Here is a 22483-nt window from a genome sequence, read left to right as displayed (position 1 = left end):
GGTGACGAATGCTAACTACACTTACCTTGGTGAGCACAGCTTACTGTATAAAATTTTTTAATCATTATGTTGTACACCTGAAACTTATATAATATTGTCAACTATACTTTAATTTAAAAACTTTACAAAACAAACAAGGAAACACTGCCAAATTTCATCGAGGGAATTAATATCTTAAAATTCCTACCAGCCACTTGTTTTAACATCTGGTCACTTCTTGCTGAGCTGTCATCATAATGTTCAAAAAGTGAAAACGCAGCAGGCATTTTCTCTAAAGAGGCAGTGCTCTCCATTGCAGAAAGCAACCTATGGGGGGGGGGGGGACATTTCTACGTAAGTCAAGAAATTAACATACAGAATGAAAGCTAGAAACAATTGCTTAAAATGAGGTGGTTGTTGGTGGTGGTAGTGGTGGGTTTTGTGAGGCACTATATCCAAAAAGGAGTTAAACTGTTTTGAAGTCCAGAAAGATAGGTCTAAAATCTATTTATTCTTAGGATTCTTTGGTGAAACTGGTTAATATTAGAAATTCCATGCCTCTATTCTCAGATCCAAATAGATGCCATCAAATTATACAGTCTCAATTTTGCATCTGTAAAGTTAGTCCTAAAAATTACTATATTCTAACGATTCTTTTTTTCTTTGTTTCCTGAAGGATATAAAGGTTGCGAACCCGTCTGGAAATTCACACACTCTTTGATGTCCTTGCTGTTCTCAACCCTTCCAATTACGCTTCTAGTTATCTAGTCTTTCAAAAACTATGTTCACCTACTATGTGCCAGGCACTGCTCTGGGTACTGGGGATATAGCAGTGAAGGAGGATAAAGTCTATAAATTCTTGAAAGACTAAACACACCACAGTTTGTAAGTCAGCAGCTTTTATATACTCATGACCCTCTTAGGAGGGATGCTAACACTTAACATTTGTATCCAGGTGCAAACTGGGCTTTAAAACAAAACAGGTTGATTCCAAAGAGGTAAAAAGGGAAGGAGAGATTGCCAAAGCATTTCACTTCAGCATGAGGGGCCTAAAATTTGGTTACGAGCTCTCCTCTATGCACCTGGCTCACAGGGGACTAGAATTATATTCCAGCAATTAAGCCAGCTTTGAGGAACTCCATCAGCTTCATTAGCATGGACTTTTTGGTTTGGGCGGCACAGATCCACCTCCAAGCCTTTGTACTTGCTGTTGGAACTTTCTTCTTCTAGATATTGTACGGCTCCTTCCTCACTTAACCTAGATCTCTGTCATCTGATTTGGGACAGTTGGGTCCAGTAGGGGCTTCAAAGAGAGGTGACATTTGGGCTGCGTCTTAAAGAATGAGTAGGGGTTCCTGAGGCAGGAAAGGAAGGATGTTGCACACGGAAGAATAGCGTGAATCAAGGCATGGAGCTGTGAGAGGGTGTAGCAAGTCTGAGGGCCAGAGGGGTCCATGGGCTGCCTTGTGAACTGGGGAATGGAGATAGAGAACAAATGAAAAGGAGGTTTGTGACTTGACTGTGAAGAGCCTTTCATGTCCACCAAGCATTTCCATTTTATCTTGTAAGGCAAGGAGAGCCACAGAAGTGTCTTCACAAGGTGAGAATATCCTGGCAGGAGTCTGAGAAAGGATCAGAGCAACTATGCAGACCAGAGGCGTAGTGAGATCGGTTGGGAGAAGCCCACAATGCTCTAGGTGAGGGAAGACACCACACCTAAATGAAGGCTTTGGTGGGGGCTCAGAGGGTGGAGATGATAGATTCTGAATTAATGAACAATGCTGACTGGTACATATACTAAGCCTAGTCAACGCACATCACTGACTAGATGGGAGACTTTCTGAAACACAAAAGTTCTGATTGTAGATACCACAAATAAAATGCTTGAGTTTTCCCTTATGCACTAATCTGTTCAATTTTAACATCAGTGTATGAAAGGGCAAGGGAACATCTTTTTAAAAGCAGGTCCTATAATGGTTGGAACTCTCCTTCTTTTTCATTATTATAACATGAGAAAAAAAATGCACCTTCTTAACAGCCCAGCATTTTCTAAGCAAATGTGTTTTTCAAAATATGCAAATATTGAGTCTACATATGCTTGACAGCATTCCTTAATTTAAGCATTTTCAGTGTTGAGAAAAATCATTTAATAGACCAGCACTGCCTTTAGAGATATAATATGAAGGAAGGAAAAAGAAACAAGGTAAAAAAAAAAAAAAAAACCCAACTAGATAATAAGCTCTTCTCATGGAAAGGAACACCAACAAAATTGAGACTGTGAGGCAGAAGTTGTCTTGAGGACATAAAAGCCTTCTTTTTGGTGAAACAATCAAGCTTCGCCACGTGTGTGTGTTTGTGCGTGTGTGTGTCCACGCACGCACACGTACGCATGTCTAACAGGGCTTCCATTAAATCCCAAATCCCAAATTTTGCTATCTTTTTTCTTCACAGGGAAATAATGATTATCCCAAGTGTACTCTCCTTTAGGTGGCATGCAGCTTTAGCAGAGATTAATTCATTGTCAACTGGACAATGAAATAATAATGAATTAAAATGACACACGGATGAACAAGTTCAAGCATGAAACCAAAGAAATGGTATTTAGAATTAAATGAATGCCAATTCATATTAGCAAGTTAATACTCTAAGGTGCAGAAAAATAAAAATGTGCTACAGCGTTTTTTAAGATAAAAGCACGTGCAATTTTCTATTCGCCAAATTTTCCTGCCAATCAATCAGTACATTCCATGAGTAGATGAAGTACAAATAAGCAAATAATGCATCTACACTGTCCAGTATATATGAAATGGCACTATGAATCCATATACTTTTTAGATGAAAATACAAATCAGTAATACCTAGAGGAATGTATAATTTTTAAAAAATAAAGAAAACTGGGGGCAAAGCCTGGGTCTGAGTTTCCGGGCCTGCCTCGTGTGCCTCAGACTCCTGCATGAGGACTGGTAAACATGCAGAGCCCTGGTCCCACCTTGTGGTCCCCTCTGGTGGACCTGGGGTGAGGCTCCAGGGACTTTGGCTTAACCAACCCCACCGGTAATTCAGGTGCAGCCAGTATGAGGAACAATTGAGCCAAAGGATAGACCGTTAGAAACCAGAGGTTCTCAACCCTGTCTGCCCATTAAAATCACCTCAGAAGCTTTAAGGATGCCTAGGCCATCCCCCAGACCAATTAAACCAGAATCTCAAGAGGTAAGACTCAGATGTCAGCACTTTTTAAAGCTCCCTGGGTAACTGATCTATAAGAGAGCCACTGTAATAAAACTTTATTGATTAATGTCAATATTAAACAAGTTTTTTTCTTAAAACTTATTAGCAATATTCTGTTGAATAGATTGTTTTTAAAGGTAAACAGGATTTATCTGTGCAGTTTTCATTATCTAAAAAAATCAGGTTTCTATATATTAGTATATCACAAATACAAATTTTTCATTTTGCTTTATGCTCTCTCGCAATGTGGCATTGAAGTAAACTCACAATTTTATAATTTTACAATATACAGTTTTAAAATTTTACATGAAAGGGGTAAAAATGATAAAAACATTAGGCTCAACTGGTAGGAAGGACCTCAGGTCTTGCCCTGAGGCAAAAGGGAAAATGTATCAGATCAGTATGAGCAGTTCAGTATCATATGCTCCAAAAAATAAAAATAAAAAAAAATATATCACATGCTCCAAAAGATAAATATAGATCTGATGGTATGTGTTCTTACAGACATTTCCTAGTTTCTTGTTGAGTGTTTTGCCTTTTAAGATAATGACAAATTTCCCTTAGATTGAGTGTTAACAACAGCAACAAAGACAAAACATAATCAAAAGAGGAAGATTCATTTAGATTAGCTGAGCAGAAAGATAAATGCATGCCTATCTTTTGAAGAGAAAATGAGAGAACATTCCATTAAGATTACATAAGTCATAAAATTACTCAAAGCAAAAATGAATGATTCTTTCAAATGCTCATATTTAACCAATAAGTCTAAGTATCTACGCAGTATTCTGTATGCAATGACAAGAAAGATGGTCCAGATTAGGCTGAAAATACAGAACACATCTAAAGGAAGCAGTTAAAAATCTACATTATGATAATTGTTATTTAACTAAAGCACATGCAATTTTCTTTCAAAGCTGTCGTTTAGCTTTTAAAAGCACAGTGTCTAAAAGTGAAAATTCAGTAGCTCAGTAAATGTATGTATTTTTTAATTGGCAGCTCATTTTCTAGAAAGCATCAAAATATTAAAAATAAAGCATACAGTCATGCTATCCTCAGTCGCCACTACATTGTGCCATGTTTTATATACCTTTCATTGATATCCTCAAATGACTTATGAGGGAATGAAAAGGGGAGAGAGAGAGAAAGGGAGAGAGAGAAAGAGAGAGACTAATTAACAACAAAAAGAAAAACCAACTAAGAGTGTTAAGATTATGCATGTTCTAAAGGTAACTTTTTAGCTTCCCTGAGGCTGTTTCTTTCTGGAAGGCTACAGCCCCTTTCTGGAAGGAAATCAGTGCTCAGAAGGGGTAGGGGGACTGGGCAGGAATGGAGGGCGCTTTAGTTTCCAGTTCTGCTCTACTCTCTATGATAAGCAAAGCCAGCCATGAATTCTTATGCTGCTCCTCTCTACTCATTAACAAGCAGCTTAGCTTCCAGAATAGAATTCTCCAAAGCAAGAAAAAGGACTTGAATTTGTTCAATGTGGGGTAAATACCTAAAATGTAATCAGTAGTTATCTCTGGGTGACACCTTCTCTGTGCTCTTCTGTATCTTCCAAATTTTCTAAAATGGATACATATTACTTTTCTAAGCAGAAAAAAAAAATGCTTTCTTTTTTACAATTGGTCCTAGAGAGAAAATATTCTTATCAAACAAAGGCAAGGTTCTTAGGGAACACAAAGAACCTCATTAATGTTATACTTCACAAGAGGTGCCTAATTTTTTTTTAAGGTTTTATTTATTTATTTGACAGAGACACAGTGAGCGAGAGAGGGAACACAAGCAGGGGGAGTGGGAGAGGGAGAAGCAGGCTTCCCGCAGAGCAGGGAGCCTGATGGTGGGGCTTGGTCCCAGGACCCTGGGATCATGACCTGAGCCAAAGGCAGACGCTTAACAACTGAGCCACCCAGGCGTCCCAAGATTTTATTTATTTATTTGACACAGAGAGAGAGAAGGAGCAGGGGGAGTGGCAGAAGCAGGCTCCCTGCTGAGCAAGGAGCGGATGTGGGACTCCATCCCAGAACCCTGGGATCATGACCTGAGCCGAAGGCAGAGGACTGCCTAACGACTGAGATACCCAGGCACCCCAAGAGGTGCCTAATTTTAAAAGACCAAAGCCTTGCCTTAAACATAAAGCAACTGAATGATTTTCATTCTCTCTTGAGGATGTCATGTCCATCTCACTCAGATTTGTTCTGGCTGGAAGTATGCACAAATCAAAAGCCTAACATTATTCCATTTTGCCTTGCTCTATCTCCAGACTTTACTAGAGAGCTGGGAGTACTGGGGAACTTTGAAAGGGAGGTCCCCGCTCATCATAAGATGGTGCTTTCCTCCAGTTTGACAATTAGGTGTGGGATCGGCCTACACCACTTCTGGTTAATCCTGGTTCCATGGAGAACCAGTATCTTACTGAATGTTCTAGGGAATTAGGAGAGCAAAGAGCTGCCTCTGTGGTGCAATCTGAGGATCACCCAGGGGAATCTCAGTCCACAAGGTGTTTGTCTGAATTAGGGAATCTGGTCCCCAGGAAGACTCTTACAAAAACATCCACGTGCTACCTGAAAGAGGCATCACATTATGTCATTCTTTCGCATGCTGCAAGTGTACTAGAATGTTACCCTCAGCCACCTGCTGAAGCCCAGAGGGAAAGGTCCCTCTGAGAAGTCACTTCAGATGAGGGAGTAGGGGTGGAGAGGACGGGCCCCGAGGCCAGCCTGAGGACGCCTGGCACTGGGAGATCAGGCTGGTACCCAAAGGGAAAGCACAGCATGAGTAAGGTTTTCAGGCTGCTTTCCTTCCGTCTTAGAAGGTGACCAATCTACGTGACAGAGTGAATGGATGATGCTGTGACCTGACTTGCATGTGTCCTTCAGCTAGATCTGTCTGTTAAGACTTTAAGAATTTGGGGCGCCTGGGTGGCTCATTCAGTTAGGTGTCTGCCTGCAGCTCAGGTCATGACCTAGGGTCCTGGGATCGAGTCCCTCATGGGGCTCCCTGCTCACGGGGGAGTCTGCTTCTCCCTCGGCCTGCTGCTCCCCCACTGCTTGTGCTCACTCTCTCTTTCTGACAAATAAATAAAATCTTTTTTTAAAAAAGACTTTAAGGATTTTTCTGGGCCTTTCCCATAGGTATCAGGCATGCCCTAATCATTTTTAAGTATCAGAATTATATAAACCCTGCACAGAACTATAAATGATCTTGGGGAAGGGGCGCCTGGGTGGCTTAGTTGGTTAAGTGTCTGCCTTCGGCTCAGGTCATGATCCCAGGGTCCTGGGATCGAGCCCCGCATCGGGCTCCCTGCTCAGCAGGAGGCCTGCTTCTCCCTCTCCCACCCCCCCTGCTTGTGTTCCCTCTCTTGCTGTTTCTCTCTCTGTCAAATAAATAAAAAAATCTTTAAAAAAAAATGATCTTGGGGAATACTGAAAGGTGAATTCTAAAAGTAGACTTGGGTAAGGATAGCAGATGCAGAGTGTCTGGGCCCATTTGAACTGGTGCTTACAGTCAGGAAAACGGTCTCGTCGAGCTCCTCCGCTTCTCTCATGATGCTCTCCAAGGTGTCCTTGGCTGTGTCCATGCTCTGCAGAAAGTGGACCATCTGGTCATGCAGGAACTCCATCTTCCTCTTCTTCACTTCCTCAAAGCTCTGGGCCTTCTCGTCATACTGTGCTAAAACCTTCTTCATCATCTCCTCATTCTGTTCTTCTAGCTTTTTCTCGTTTTTACTACAGTTTTCCTAAAATATAAATAAAACAAAGCCAGAAAAAAAAAAACCCTCAAGTCCGAATGAAACAAGAAGTCTTGTTTTCATGTCTTTTTTTCTTTTCTTTTCTCTTAAGAGAAACACCAGCCTTTCAAATAATTGACCTCTGGTGTCCTGATAAGAGAATCATAGACTATGGGCACAGTCTAAGTTTCCAACCCACCAACCCTCTTGGCCATAGGTAGCTTTGCAGTAAAGTTTGCTGTAAGAGTATTATTATCAGGAAGGATTTAGTTAAGGAATCACACACAAAAAAAGAGATTTGTGTGGAAGACTTGCCCACTTACATTCACACAGGATAAAACTTGAAAATGGCATCACAGTGAATGAAGGTCCCTGGCCTTCAGGTGGTGGAGAGGGTTTCAGGCCATTTCGCCACTCCATGAAAATCACAGAGTGAGGAACGGAGCAGCAGGATGCTGGACAGGATGCTGCATCCACAAGCTTTCCAGGGAAGGGCAGTTTCTACCACAGGAGGAGAAACTGTACTGCCCACCCGGACAAATCCAGATGTCTCACCATTCTCACTCAAACAGGTATTTGGTGGGGGATACTAGAAATAATTAGCAGGTGTTCACTGACCTACAACAGGAGTTGAGCAGACCCCTCTCAAGCAAACTAGGACACGGAGTTGCCCTAGTGATAGGGAAACTGCGCACCAGCCTTCTGCCGGGGCCCCCTCTGCCACCCCCGATTGACCAAGTGAGGATGCCTGGGCCATCTCTGCATATGGTTGGAGCACTGCCCCCCACCTCCCTTCACTGTGGAGGGAGCAGGGGCCAGCAGCTAGGAGGGCATGAACTCATCGAAGGCAGTGGTACCATGAGAGACACTCATTTGTCCTGGGCATGGGACACTTGGCAGTGGCTTTGAGCATTTCTGCAGAGCTAGTCGGTAAAGGACAGGATGGTGGAGCAAATAAGAATTCAGATCAATTCAAATTTTGGCTCTCAACTTACTATCAACTTACTATGACCTTGGGTAATATACTTAACTCTCAGTTTCTTATCTATGAAATAGGAACAATATTAATAACACTTGTCTTGTGGGGGCGCCTGGGTGGCTCAGTCATTAAGTGTCTGCCTTCGGCTCAGGTCATGATCCCAGGGTCCTGGGATCGAGCCCAGCATCGGGCTCCCTGCTCCGCGGGAAGCCCGCTTCTCCCTCTCCCACTCCCCCTGCTTGTTTTCCCTCTCTGGCTGTGTCTGTCTCTGTCAAATAAATAAATAACATCTTTTAAAAAAAAATTTAAAAAATTGTCTTGTCTTGTATGGTCACTGTAAGGATTAAATTGGATAAACCATGCAAAGCATTTGCCCTATCATAGGAAGCACCCAAAAAAATGCATATATCTTTTTAAGGGCAAGTCATTTATCCTTAGAAAGGAAGTAGTTTCCTGCATGGAGCACCGGGTGTTATGCACAAACAATGAATCATGGAACACTTCATCTAAAACTAATGATGTAATGCATGGTGATTAATATAACAATAAAAAATTAATAAAAAAAGAAAGGCAGTGGTTTCACTGATGACACACAGATGGAAGACTTTAAAGACCTTCATTTTTAATGGAACAAAACCAACAATGGCAAACCACATATGTACACACAATCCCTAATTCAGATTGTTCTGTCTCAGAATCATTTCCTTGTGATGACACGAACAAACCAAGTCAAAGTAAAAGGGATATGGTAACTTACCTCAATGGTATTAAAAAAAGATTCTATCTCACTAACAAAGGCCTCAATCCTCAAGGACTTTTCTTGTAAATTGTCAAGAAATTCTGCTAATTGGACCTGAAGAAAAAAATTAAGATGTGCTTAGCATATGACATCTGGGAAAAGAACTTCAAGCAGTGAGCTCTAATTTCCTTATAAATTTAGTATATTTGGTAGAGATTTACTATATCATGTTTACTTACAAATCAATCTTTAAATTTTCTTTGCTGCTTTATCTAACCTGACTGTAGATAATTCTGTATGAAAACAATTAGGAGGTTTGTGAGTGAGAACAATTAGGAGGTTTATGAGTGAGAGCAATAGAAAGTTTATTTTCTCATGCAAGAGGAAAGACTTCTTATTGAATAGATGAGTTCAAAGCATATTGTTTTAGTAAGCTATGGATTTGAATTCTTTCTCCTTAGTAAAGCCTCAATGTTTATATATTGTTTTCTAAGATTGCAGACTTTTTGCTGGTCCTACATATCCAAATGGTCTCCTCATAGTTGTACCAATGGCTTCAGATAGGCCTGGATCACCTGACCCCGAGAAGGTGATCAGAATGTCACCAGGCCAGAAGTTTAGCATACCAAATGATGAAAACTGTCTACAAAGACCTAAAGGTTCTAGTAACCCTCAAAGGGTTAAAACACTCAAGAAGCGACAGCCAACTAGAAAATGTATGGATGATAGGGGAAGATGATAGCTATCTTAGCCGTAGTTATAAACCCACCTGTAATCCATCCCGCTACACCTTAAGAAGAAACAACATAAATAACAAAGTTTCAGCTGCCTGGTTCACCATCCACAGAATGATGGAGAAATTACACGGATGGAAGCCCCTTCAGGATCCTGGGGTCAGCTTCCCTCTACAGCCCTTGCCTGTTCTCCACAAGCCCCATCTTTCCTTGAACTCTTTCTCACCCATGAGCTTTTTCATGTGGTATTCCCTATCTTTAGAATGTCCTCCGTGCCCTTGATTGCTGGAAAAACTCTATCTTACTGAAGGTCACCCAAGCTTCAACTTCCCTAACCCTCCCACTCCTACTCCACCACTTCGCTCGCTCCCAAAAGGTTCCTTTCTCAGAACACTGTGCTCCCACAATGCTGTACACTTTCCTTTCTTTTTGTTTTCATTCCCAATGATTAGCACATGGAATGGGAGGTCAATAAAGGCTAAGAAAGGACAGAGTAAAGGAAGAAGCTAAGTAACAAAAAATAAGCCACCACAGTGGGAATGGCAGGGGAGGAGAAGTAAGGACCTGGGTGATCTATAAACGTAGCTACCAATTCCTGAACAATCACAAATGGCCTACTCACAAGATGCTAGAGAATTCTCAAGTTATAACTTTTGAAATTGATCTCTAATTTTTATAAGTTTGCCAACCAACTCTTACTCTTCACAGTTGATTTAGCGAAACAAAGCAGGTCTCTTTGGCTTTAGTGAACTAGTTTTCCTTTTTTTTGGTCATACTGTTTAGAGAAGGTCAGGGGGAAAATACTTTAAAATGGTTTTAAATCAGGAGACATATCTCCTTGCTTTTGAAATTTGTTTTAAATTGATAATATTTAGACAGAATTATTTTTTAATTTCTTAAACTCAGAGATGAATAAAACGTAATTAAGAAAGCTGAAAAAAATCTAGTCTTCTTTCTGCTGACAGTGCCCAGTAGTTGTCAGTTAACAAAACCAACTGTCATCACAAAATAGGGCACATTTCACCAGTGCTAAAGCATCCAGAAGCCTGAGAGTTCATTTAAAAAAAAAAATTGCTCCATCTTCTACCCCCAAACTTTACCAGGTAAAGTTTCAACAAAATTTCATCCTGGAGAAAAGAACCAATGTTAGATAATTGAGAAGTTTTAATTTTCTGGGGAAAAAAATGCCAACATTCTAACATGTCATTTTTTTTAAATCAAAATGAGCCTAACAATTATTTAACAGTGACCTAATTGAATAATCATATTGCAAACTGCACCATTAGCAAGGCACTGGGCCAAGCAATAAGGATATACAGTCAAGAGCATGAGCTCTGGCATCAGACAGACCCGGGTACCAATCGTAGTCTGTCTCCCATGACCTTGGGCAAATCACTTAACCTATCTGCACCAATTTCATTATCTGCAAATTGGTGATGATGACAGGCTTGTTATGAGGAGTAAAAGATATCTTATATATAAAGAACTTAACACAGTGCCTGGCACATAGTAGGTGCTCAGTTCTTGTGAATACTTGCATTTTAAGGTCATTCTGGCTAATGTATTAGAGGATGGCTTGAAGAGAGAAGGGTGGGAATTCCAGTTAGTAGGCTACTAAAAGTACATGAGAATCTCAAAGACTAAATGCTTTACTTATAGTAGTATCTCTGGGGAAGTAGAGTATTTATAATAATATGCATAAGGATATTGTTGTGACTAACTTTTTAACATTTTAACATTGGAAGTCTATAGACTAGAAAGAATGCAAAAGTTTTCCATTTTTAATATCAATTTTATACACAAAGGAAATATGGAGAAAACCAAAATTTAAAATGACTGTATTGAATATTTTATAAAACTTACAATAAAATTGCTCAGTGTAATATAAATGTGTATTTCTAAAGAATGATAGTGTAGATAGTAGAAAATAAATTGTGTTTTATGCTCAAAAGCATATTTTTCTATTTAATATTATTTGGCTTGGTTGCCTGGCTGCCTTCAGGTCAGGGCATGATCTCAGGATCCTGGGATCGAGCCCCACATCGGGCTCCCTGCTCAGTGGGGAGCCTGCTTCCCCCTCTCCCTCTGCCTCCCCCTTAACCCCGCCACTTGTGCTCTCTCTCTCTCTCTCTCATTCTCTTTCTCCCTCAGATAAATAAATAAAATCTTTAAAAAATAAAAAAAATAAAAATAAAATTATTTGGCTTTTTTGGATAATGTTAAGGGCTACCACCATAAGATAAAACCCCTCAAAGGTTGTGACCTTGTGTTATTTATACTGTTATTGCCAGAACCTAGAAAAATGCCTTGCACATAGTGTATACCCAATAAACATTTGTCAAATTGATCTTAACTGAATGCCTAGGGAAGAATTCTTAGCTTTCTTTCAGACTATTATCCCTAAATATGAAGATATCAAATATTGGTCATTTTTTTAAATTGAGGAAATATGAAAAGAAATTAAATGTATTATTATTATGTACTTATATGCTTTAAAATCTTTTTTACCTTTACAGCACTTATCGCTGTATCAAGTGTTGCAACCTCATGGTCCTTGTGCATGCCAAACATCTGGTCAACAGCAGAAATTGGGCTTCTGCAAGTGTAACAGTATGTGTCGATCTGGGACTTTTTTGGTTCCCTCTGTTCCTTCTCAGTTGCTGACTCTGATGACAATTGTTCTTGTTCTGTCTTCTCTCTGCCCAACTCCTTCTGTTTGGCAGACATACTTTGTTCTACCTCACTCACAAATTCATTTTCACTGACGTGTTCAAAGGATTCCTTTCCTTGAGATAACACATCTTCAGGCGTGGATTCTGAATACAGTTCCTCTGATAAAGTGTCTTGAGCAACCATTTCATAATTCAGGGATTCGGCAAATTCATACTCATCCTGAACAGGGCTACTGCAGAGTCTGTCTTCACCTGGCTCAGGTGGGATCATTATTTTAGGTTCTTCTTGCAGTGTTTCTTGAACACAAGTTACGCCAGATGCAAGTTCTTCCTCTGGGAAGGACACTTGTACTGGGATGTTCAGGTTGACTTCTGGACTTGCACTTGCTGCTTCATTACTCTGACTGCTCGTTTCATCCGCTCTCTCCAGGACATGATGGGTGTCTTCAAATGGAACCGCATAGCTTACCTTCTGGGTAACCACTGTGACTTCCTCAGTGATGGGAGCTTCCCCCTGCATAGCTTCATTGTCAAGGGTCTCCACATGGCATACTGAGTCTCCTTCCCTGTAAGTAGCTTTCTGTTCCTCTTCCAGACTCTTCTCCCCCAAAATAGTTCCAAACCTCCCCCAAATTTCCCCTTCTGCAGCTATCAGTTCGTATGAATCATCCTTACCAACTGCTTTTTCTTCCAGACCTTGGCCTTGGTCCTTTTGAGATACAGATGTGTCATGGAGAATGTCATCTTTGAGTATGTACTTCTCAAAATATATTCCTGTTCCATCATCGGTGTCAGAATTCCTGCTTGGAAACGATGCCTCAGAATTCACACTGTCACCTTCAGAAGCTGTCTCCCCTTCCTTCTTTTTCTCTCCAACTGCTTCTTCATACAGATCCTTGTATAAAAATGCAAATGCAGGTGGCTCCTCCAGAAGTTCGGGATTAATGGCTTTAGTGGTGGTAGGAAAGATCTGGGTCCGTGACAAAACTCCTTCCTCTGCACCAAATAAAGGCATCCCCGGTGACTTTAAGTCCACCTCTCTATTTATGCTCTTTGAGGCATCTCTGTCAGCTGATGGCTGGATATCCAAAGGCTTCTGGGTCTCTGGGTGAGATAATTTGCTGTAGTCCTTCTCCATCCCATAGAAGCTTTCATCTAACTTCACCAAGTCATATTCCAAGGCACTTTCCTCTGAACTTTCTGGGAAAGAGACAGTATCTTCTGTAACTTCCTTTGGGAGTTCCCCCTCAACATTTAATTTCCATGGAGCTTTTTGTTTTTCTGGGGCTGGGGAGATGTTATAATCAATCAATGTATATTTTTCAAAATAATCTTCTTCACTGGGAGCTGTGGGCTGATTAAAGTTGAAATCATCAGTTTCTGAATCTGTGGCTACCTCCCGTTTTATGTTAAGAGATTCCTTTTGTTTATTGTCTTGCAGTGATGTAACTTGATCAGAATCTTCTAACTTACTCTTTAATGTTTTATGGCAAGAAACGGCCTCACTACTGTCATGAAGGGATATAATTTTAAATGAAGCCTTCTCTTCCAAATATTCTAGCTTATCTTGCATTTGTTCACTTTCTTCCTGATCAACTGAAGAAATAAATGCAGAAGCATGAATATTCAATATCTCGCAGCCTTCAGAAATAATACTGAAGGCACTCTTTTGATCTTCTGAAAGTCCAGCTGGCTTACTAGTCACTGTGAAGTCTTCATCTTCCACATATGTGTCTTCAGGCTCCTTGGATCTTTCTCTAGCAGGAACCCTTCTACCAGCATTGATTGCTGATGCATTCTTTATAAACTGAGCATAGTTGCTACTTGCTGAAGATATGTGGGCATCTTCCACAGCCTCCATATGCTGCTCTGAAGCAAGAACCGATTGCTTAGACATTTCAGATGTTAGATCTTCAGAAGTTTGGATAGTATGGACTGTATGCCTATCTGGAGTCAAATCTGACCCCAGCATTTCTTGTTTCTCCACTGTATTAATTTCTGGAGAAGTTCCTGAAACAAGTGTTTGTGATTTTGCAGATGACAACAAATATGGTGGGGTTTCTAAGCTCTTTGTTTCATCAAAACGATGATCTAAAATCCTTTCAGATTCTTTAGATGGAGATCCTTGTTTCATACTTTCTTTTGTGATATCTATTGAACCATCTTTCAATGGCTCTGCCGCTGTGATCTGTCCCTTTTCTTCATTGTGACTTGCCATATCCCTGCTTGACTTTTCCAATATCAGATTGCCTTCCTTAGGTAAAGAGTAGTTATCTCTTTCATCATGATAAGGAAGATCCTCTGGAAGGAACGTCTTGATTTTCTCTACCAAAACTTTACTTTCTTCTCTTGGATGTGGTTGAGTTCCTACTGCCCTTGTTTCCCTGATTTCTGGGTGGCCCTCCAAGAGCAGAGTTTCTGATTTTTCAGTAACTGATATGGTTTTAACTAATGAAAATGGCTGTGTTTCATCCAAAGGAGGACTTAAGGAGATACCTGATTCTTCAGGCATAGACCTGACTACATTCACAGAATAAGGCTGAATTTCCTGCTGCCGCTTTCCTCCTGAAAATACTTGTGACAGCTTTTGTTTTTCTTCTTTCTCCTGCTTCATTATTGTGCGTCCTTCTTTGTGGTCTTCATTTTGGGAGACTTGCTGCAGCACGGTTGCAGCTCTTGATTCTTCCAATTTAATAGGGCTAGATCCATGTGCAATTTGTGCCCTCCCTATGTCATTATCTCGAAGTTCTAATGGGGCCACAGTTTCTGGCTTTTCTGCCAGCACCTTGTTTTCTGCCACGGAATATGATCTGGTCTCCAAGTCACCTTTCTCCTCAGTTGGGCTAACAGACCCGAGTTTTGTTTCCTCTGCAGAAGTTTTCAAGGAAGTAGGTTTTAGCATTTCTTTCTTCGGTCTCTCTTCACCCAGATCAATTAAGCTGCATTTAGATTCTTCTACTGGCAAAATTATTGTCTCTGGCTTCTCCGATTCCTTCGTGATATTTTTACTTGTGAAGCTAGATGAAGCTGATTTTGGCTGTTGTGGCACCTTATCTACTGCATCAAATGAAAAGAGTGATTTTTCTTTTTGATCACTTCTTGGCTCTTTCTTAAGAATAGAAATATTCCATTTAGATGGATCAGAAATTTCTGGCTTCTGGGCTCTTTTACTATCAGTGATATGAAGAGGAACCGCATTTTGCACTTCTCCCACAATGGATTTCTCACCCATGGGAGAATGAGATTGAATTTCAAGATGTTCCGCACCATCCACAGAAGAAACTACCGAGTTTAGGTCCATTTCCTCTGAATAGTCTAGAATATCTTTTTTCCCATAATCTTCACTAGACACCTCAAAGTTGGATTTTGGCTGTTGTAAAATTGCTACATTTGATAAAGATGTGGGTTTTTCTTCAAAGTCTTGGCCTTCACCAGATTTAACTAAAGTGCCTCTGGATTTTTCAGCAATTTTAAGTTTTGCCTCTGGTAACAGACGATCAGCTGGTTTCTCGGTTGCATTAGAGTCAGCTGAAGCTGTTCCTTCAGACTCTGTCAAAGGCACTGCTTTTTCTGCAGATGGACTTGGCTGAGTTTCTAAATCTTTTTCAGCAACTTTCTTATCTGGAGTGCTTGAGCCAAAAAACAAACTGGACATCCATGATGTGAAAGATAAAATTCCTTTCTTCCCCTTCTCCTCAGAAAGGCCTCGCTCAACTGCCTCTGGCTTCTTAGGCAACTTTTGTGTCACCTCAGGTGGCTCTGCGGGTTGGGGTTCTTCATTTTCTTGCCTTGAGGAGAGGGGTTTTATTGGTGTGGGTATTTTTATTTTCACTTCAGATGCTGGCTTCCCTCTCTCATTAACATCATCCACGACCTTTGACTGAATCATTTTTGCTTCTTCTAATGACTTCTCTCCAGCTAAAGGAGATACACTCCTGTGTGCTTCTTTTTCATTGCCCAAGGCAGGTTCTGAATCTTCTGCCAGGAAATGGGCTGCTTTGGTGGGAGAGGGAATAATTTCTGATTTGATCTGTTCCCTTGATGGGTCAGACACTGGTTTTTGGTGGATTCTTTCAGAAGGTAGTTTGATTTCTTCCTGGCTGCCTTCTTTGCAAGGCCTGGAAAATTCTGTGTTTGTTTTCTCCAGTATCAAACTTTCATTCCCCACAAAAGAGAAGATCTGCTTCCCCTCTGCTTCATTTCTCTCTACATTTCTAGTTGGAGTGAAAGATTTTGGTTTGGGAGCCAGCTTTATTTCTTCAGAAGAGTAAGTTTTAGTTGATAAGGTCTCTACTTCACCACTGGAGGTATTGAGAGTAGATACTGGCTCTCGTAATGATAAAGGAGATTCTTCAGCAGAATGTGGCAGAGGCTGCTTTCTGGTTTCACATGTATGGTCTTTATCCAGCAGAGCGGCCTTGAGCTGCCCTGTCATCAAATCATTACTGCCAGAGGAACCCAGCTCCACAGATCCCGGTATTCTTTCTTCATGTTGACTTGCCAGATCCCTTTCTGGCTTTTCCAGCATCCAGCTTTCATCCTTTGGAACAAAAAGGGCCTCTTGCATTTGTGTTTCTTTAACATCTGCAGGCTCAATTGTGATAAATGATTTTGATTCTTCCAAAGGCAAATTCTCTTTCATAAATAAAAATTGTTTAACACCTAGATCTTGTTTATCTGCAAAAGACATGCTTACATCAGGTAATTTAACACCTTGATCTGAATGAAGTGCTTTTCTAGGCTTCTCTTGTTCCACAAGGTCAGAAGAAACAATCTTTGATGGTTCTGTTACACTCTGGGGCACACAGAATGAATTTGGTTGGTCTATTTCTTCATTTAGTTTTGTTTCAATATATCCTATCACTTGTGTCTTCAAATTTCCTGTTGACAGTAATGGGCTTATTTCTTGTTTTTCTCCCGTTTTAATGTCAGCTGAATGGTTCAACTTCTCTGATAATCCTTTTAAAGAAAAGGTATGTGGTTGAGGTTCTTTGGGGCTGTCTCCTTCAACTAGAGGGGTCAATGCTTCTTTTGACCCTAAGCTGACTACCTTGGGGGAGAAAGATTTAATTTCTTGAATCTGAGGTTCCTTCCTTAGGCATGATGAAACCTCTGAAATTTCAGGGTCAACTGTAGTTGACACATGATGTTCCCTGTTTTCTTCTTTTCCTTCTCTTCTGCTCCTAAGCTCGGCAAGGCCCTTTTCTAAGACAGAATCCTCTGTTTCGGTTATGGGAGATTTTATTTGTTTTGTATCTACGGATCCATCTTGCCCACCTAAACTATAAGTGAATTCTGACTCAGTGCTTGGTAATTCTGATACTTGGTGTGGCTTGTCTTTCTTTTCAAGTTCCAAAGAAAGCTCCGCCAGAGCAAGATCTTGTCTTTCTGACAGGAAATCTCCCTGAGCTGTAAAAGATGGCTCCACTGTCTGTTTGTTCTTATTATCTCTGGGGGTCAAAGTTAAGTCTGCTGACACTAAATTTTCCAACTCAGGAGAAGAACTTTCCATTTCCTCATTTTTGTCTTTCAGAACTATATGTTTGGGTGTGGGTGACATGTCTTGCGAAGAAGCAAGTTCAGTTTCTTTTTTCTTCACCTCACCACCTTGGTTGAGCAAAAGCACACGTTCAGGCCCTGACACCTCTGAGGCAGACACAGAATTCTTTTTCTGTGATAAAACCAGTTGTTCAGAGTCAAGGACTGTAGAAAATGAAAGACCTTGTTCATCTTCCACCCTCTCTTCCTTAGATACATCTGAAAGCTGAGAAGATGATGCTTTGGTTATTGGCAACCCAGGTTTAAATTCTTCAGTTTCTACCTTGGACAAAGAATGATCTGATAGGGAGGATATTCTTGCAGGTGAATCAAATTTAATTTCTTTCTCTGCTTCTGACCAAGCTGGATGTTCAGATGCAGCAGTTACAGTGGGAGAAGAACTCATTTTCCTTGCTACCTTTTCTTCTTGAAGAAGTGAATGCTCATCTATAGATGTCACCAGTGGTGGCAAACCACTTCTTAATTCACTCTTTTCTATTTTTGTTAGGACTGGATGTTCTATAGGGGTGGTAAAAGATAAATCTGTTGGGGTTTCTTCTTTTCCTAACTTGGGTAAGCTTGAATCATGCTTAGTTACAGATGTGGTTATTGAACAACTGGGTTCAATTTCTTTCTTTATTTCTTCCAAAAATTCTGGTGCGGGTGGTCCATGTTCAGCTTCCTCTTGCACTCCTGGTGGAGCTGAATGCAACACTCTAGATGTATCAGCTGTTTTAGAGTCGTGTTTCACTTGCATTTTTACTGCAGATAAAATCTCAGGTCCAGATAAAGACGTGTCCTTTAGAGGTGAATATGGTTTTATTACCTCAGGCTCATTCTCTGACAACATTCTCTGTTCTAGTTCAGATGTCACAGTGGGAGCTAAATTGGGTTTCACTTCCTTCTTTGGCTCATCTACCAAGTCAGGCAGAACTGAATATTTCATCCCAGACCCTAGAACATTTGGAGGCTGAAGCTCCATTTCTTGATCCCGGGATACATGTGCTGTAGCTTCTTGAGAATCAGGCACAATTTCTTCCTTACTTTTAACTTTTAACAAAGCCATCTGTTCATTTGCAGCTTTTGGAGTGAGTGATGCTTTGGCTTCTTGTTCTTTCTGAAGTGCATGGACTGAATCAGGTGAAACTGAATATTGAGATGAATGCAAAATTGGTTTGGTGTCTTCCCTTACTGTAAATGATTGTGCAGGTAAAGAAACAGGTGTTGCAGCTACTGGTGAACTAGTCTGAATTTCTCCCTTCTCTGTTTCATTGGTTGAATATGGTGAAATCAAGTCTTCAGACTCGGGTTCTGGAAATGCTTGAGTTATATGCTGCTGTGTCAAAATGAGATATTCAGATACAGACACTGAGGTTGTTTGAGCATCTGGCTCAACTTTTGTGATCTCTCTTTCATTTGTTGAAGATGGCAGACTCAAGTCTTTGGGTGCAGACATTGAAGGGGAAGGTTTGGCTTGTTGCTTCTGAGATGAACCGAGGTGCTCAGGTATGGGTGCGGCAGCTGTTGGCACAGTGTCTTCCTCATCTGCTTCTGAAGAGCCAGAATATCCAGAAGCAGATATTGCAGTTACCAGTGAATCATGCTCAAATTCATTTTTCTTTGTTTCTGGGATTCTATATGGTGGGATTGAAACTTGTGATGCTGAGTCTGGAGAAAAAAGTTCAACTTCCTCAGTGTCTTCATCTGACAAAATAGTGTGCTCAGATGGTGATGTTAAACATATTGGAGAATCACATTCAAATTCTCTTTTCTCCGTTTCCTGAGTTGCATAGGGTGAAAATGAGAATTCTGACACAAATGCTGAGTCTGGAGAAAAAAGTCCAATGTCTTGCTCTTCTTCTGAGAAATTCGTGGGTGAGGAGGCACCTTTTAGGTTTAAAGGGTATCTGTGGACAATTTCTTCCTCCTGTGATTCTGGTGTTGCGTATGGTGGTACTGAAAATTCAGAAGTCGAGGTGGAGTCGGGTGTGTACCGCTCAATTTCTACTGTCTCTTCTGATAGGACAATATGCTCAGATGGGGTAGCTACAAATGACGGGGCCTGGCATTCAGAAGTCTGCTCAGCTGCGGATGGCTGGAGAGCGCATTCAGAGACAGAGGCCACATTTGGGGAACACAATTCAGTGTCTTCCTTCTTTTGTTCTGACAAAATCATGTGCTCAGAAACACCTTTCAATTTTAATGGGGACACATCATCAATTATTTCCTTTGGGGATTCCTGTGTTGCATTTGGTGGAACTGCATTTTGGGAAGTCAATGTTGAATCTGCTGTGAAATCCTCACTTCCTAGATCCTCTTCTTCTGAAATGACTGCCTGTTCCAATGTAGCAGTTGAAAACAGTGGGGCCTGGCATTCAGAAGTCTGCTCAGCTGTGGATGGTGAGAGAGAGCATTCAGAGACAGAGGCCACATTTGGGGAACACAATCCAGTGTCTTCCTTCTTTTCTTCTGACAAAATCGTGTGCTCAGAAACATCTTTTGATTTTAATGGGGACTTTAGGTCTATTGTTTTCATCGGTGACCCTTTCGTTGCCTGGGATAGAGTTGAATATTCAGAAGCAGATGTGGAATCTGGTGTGTAACATCCACTTTCTGAAGCTTCTTCTCCGGACAGGACCACGTGTTCTGAGAAAGCTGCTGAAAACTGAGGGGACTGGCATTCAGAAGTCTGCTCAGTTGTAGATGGTGACAGAGAGCACTCAGATGCAGAGGCCAAAGGCTCAAATTCCTCATTCTCCTCTTCTGAAAAGATTGCATGTTCAGATATACCTTTTACAGTGGATGGAGAAACTGGCTCAACTTCTTGCTTCTCTAGTTCATGGTGCAAATCCTGTGGGACTGAATACTCTGATACAAAAGCAGAATCAGTAGAAACAGACTCATTTTCCTCTCTTTCTTCCTCAGATGAAGCAACATGTTCAGGTGTGGATGTTTTCAGTGATGGTAAAAGGATCTCCTCTTCTTTCTGCTCCACTTCAGTGGCCAAATATGGTGAGAAGGGCTTCTTGGAAATAGATGGACTCTCTGGGTATTCAAGTTCTATGATCTCTTCTTCCACTAAATTAGAATCTTCAGGTTCAGGGGTAGCAGTTATCGGTAGAGAAGTTTCAACTTCTTCTTTCTTTGGTTCCTCTAACACTAGAGGTTCAGAAAGAGAAATGGATGGCTCAGGCACGTTTTCTTCCTCCATTCCTTTGACATCACGATAAGGAGGGGGGGGTTGTTGTTTAGAGACTGGTTCTGCCCTTTCTGGTGAAGTCAGGTCCAGCTCTGTTGTCTCTGGGCCAAAATCTTCCTCGATGGATGCTGCCAGACCTGGTGCACCTGTTTCCAGAGAATCCTTTTCTGCCTCCAATGAAATGGAATGGTCAACAGAATACATATCTTCCTTCTTTACCTCATCCACTAATGGTGGTAAGACTGAAGTTACCATTTCTTGTGAATCAGGCTCAAATTCTTCTTTCACTGTTTCCAGGAACCCAGTTGTAGATGTATCAGGTGTAAGAGAGGAAGGCTCCATTTCATGGAGTTTTGCTTCATCACCTGGCTGTCGTGGCACTAACTGTGGAGGGATGAGCTGTATTTCTTGTTCTGCTGTGTCAATACTTGCATAAGAGGAAACTGTGTGCTTGGTGGCAGATGCGGCCTTTAGTGGAGAATCAACGTAAATTTTCTTTTCATCTTCACGACTGAATGAGGAAGTCAAGGACTCTGATCCTTTAGAGGATGCAGCTTTCCAGGGTGAAGCAAACTCTTTTACCTTATCATCTTCTATGTTTTGGCCTACTAATTTGCTTGTTTGAGAAACTATATTAGAATCACAATTGCTCATATCTGGCTCTAGACTAATGGATGCATCTTTCCCCTTCCTATAATGTATTTCTTTAATTACATAACCCTTTGGCAATGTTCCATAAAATTGTAGAGGAATTAATTCTTCTTTAACTGAATTAAACATCTTAATTTTATACTGTACTGTTCCTATGTAGACTGGCCTTAACACTAAGGGCTTGTGTTCTTTGTATATTGCCCCGGTAATAGGAGGTGTATTTGAGGTGGTCTTTTTTCTCGTTTTATCATAAATGCCAGTAGATGACTTCTCTTTCTGGGTGCTTAATACCTGGCTTTCTGAAATTAAAGGATTATCTTTTGTGTTTGCTGGAACATCTTGAGATTCAAGAGAATTTCTCTTTTTGTTGCCTTTCCGACGCAGTGATGGTGAGCCACGCTTTGACTTGGGCGTTCTTTTCCGAACCTTTTTAACTCCATCCACAATAAAGGAAACATTCCCTGGAGGAGAATTCACAGTTGACCCTTCCAGACTACACACACCAGAAGTCTGACTCTCTTCCGAGGCCCAAGGAGTGGAAGACCTGCTTGAATTGGTCTCCCAGGTTATTCCACTATTTTCCCGTTGAACTGTCACCATGGAAAAGGAGGGGTCAGATATGATACACTTCTGCTTGGTCTTGCCCTCTTCATCCTGGTCTGATAATCTAAAGTAAGTAATAATATTATTAATAATAGTACATATTATTATAAAAATAACACTATATTAATTACAGATAGTAATGTCAATATCCTATTTTCACTAGGTAATGGGTTAATGTGAAATTAAAGTATACAGATAAATATTGCCATCCATATCAAAAATAGGTAAGAATGCAAAATAAAATTTAAAACGTGAAGTCAGGATATGAAATATAATAACACATCCCAGGCTGGAATGATTCAGTTCACCACCTACCCTTCATTGGGATTGTTCCCCCTGACCTCCCATGGCTCATCCAGGCTCACTCTGTGGTCACCAGGACCTTCATAATGGGCACTTGGCATCTGTGCCCTCTCCATAACTACTACCATCAC

At 40.8% G+C, this 22483-nt stretch overlaps 1 protein-coding gene across 1 annotated transcript in view; it reads right to left on the bottom strand.

The window, feature by feature from the left end:
- CMYA5 (cardiomyopathy associated 5) overlaps positions 1–22483 on the bottom strand; it is an 87167-nt gene that overhangs the window by 32652 nt on the left and 32032 nt on the right. Inside the window, exons 2-6 of the mRNA XM_035014732.1 lie at positions 11895–22113; positions 8671–8766; positions 6710–6943; positions 4295–4317; positions 188–306 (exon numbers count right to left, since the gene is read on the bottom strand). Coding sequence (XP_034870623.1) covers positions 188–306; positions 4295–4317; positions 6710–6943; positions 8671–8766; positions 11895–22113 — 10691 coding nt within the window. The remainder of the gene's footprint in view (positions 1–187; positions 307–4294; positions 4318–6709; positions 6944–8670; positions 8767–11894; positions 22114–22483) is intronic.

Source organism: Mirounga leonina, unplaced genomic scaffold, assembly GCF_011800145.1.
Source record: "Mirounga leonina isolate KUSES-001 unplaced genomic scaffold, KU_Mleo_1.0 Mir_168, whole genome shotgun sequence".
In the NCBI taxonomy this organism is placed as follows: Eukaryota; Metazoa; Chordata; class Mammalia; order Carnivora; family Phocidae; genus Mirounga; species Mirounga leonina.
Note: the sequence above shows the minus strand (reverse complement) of the source record. Positions and strands in the feature narration are given on the sequence as shown.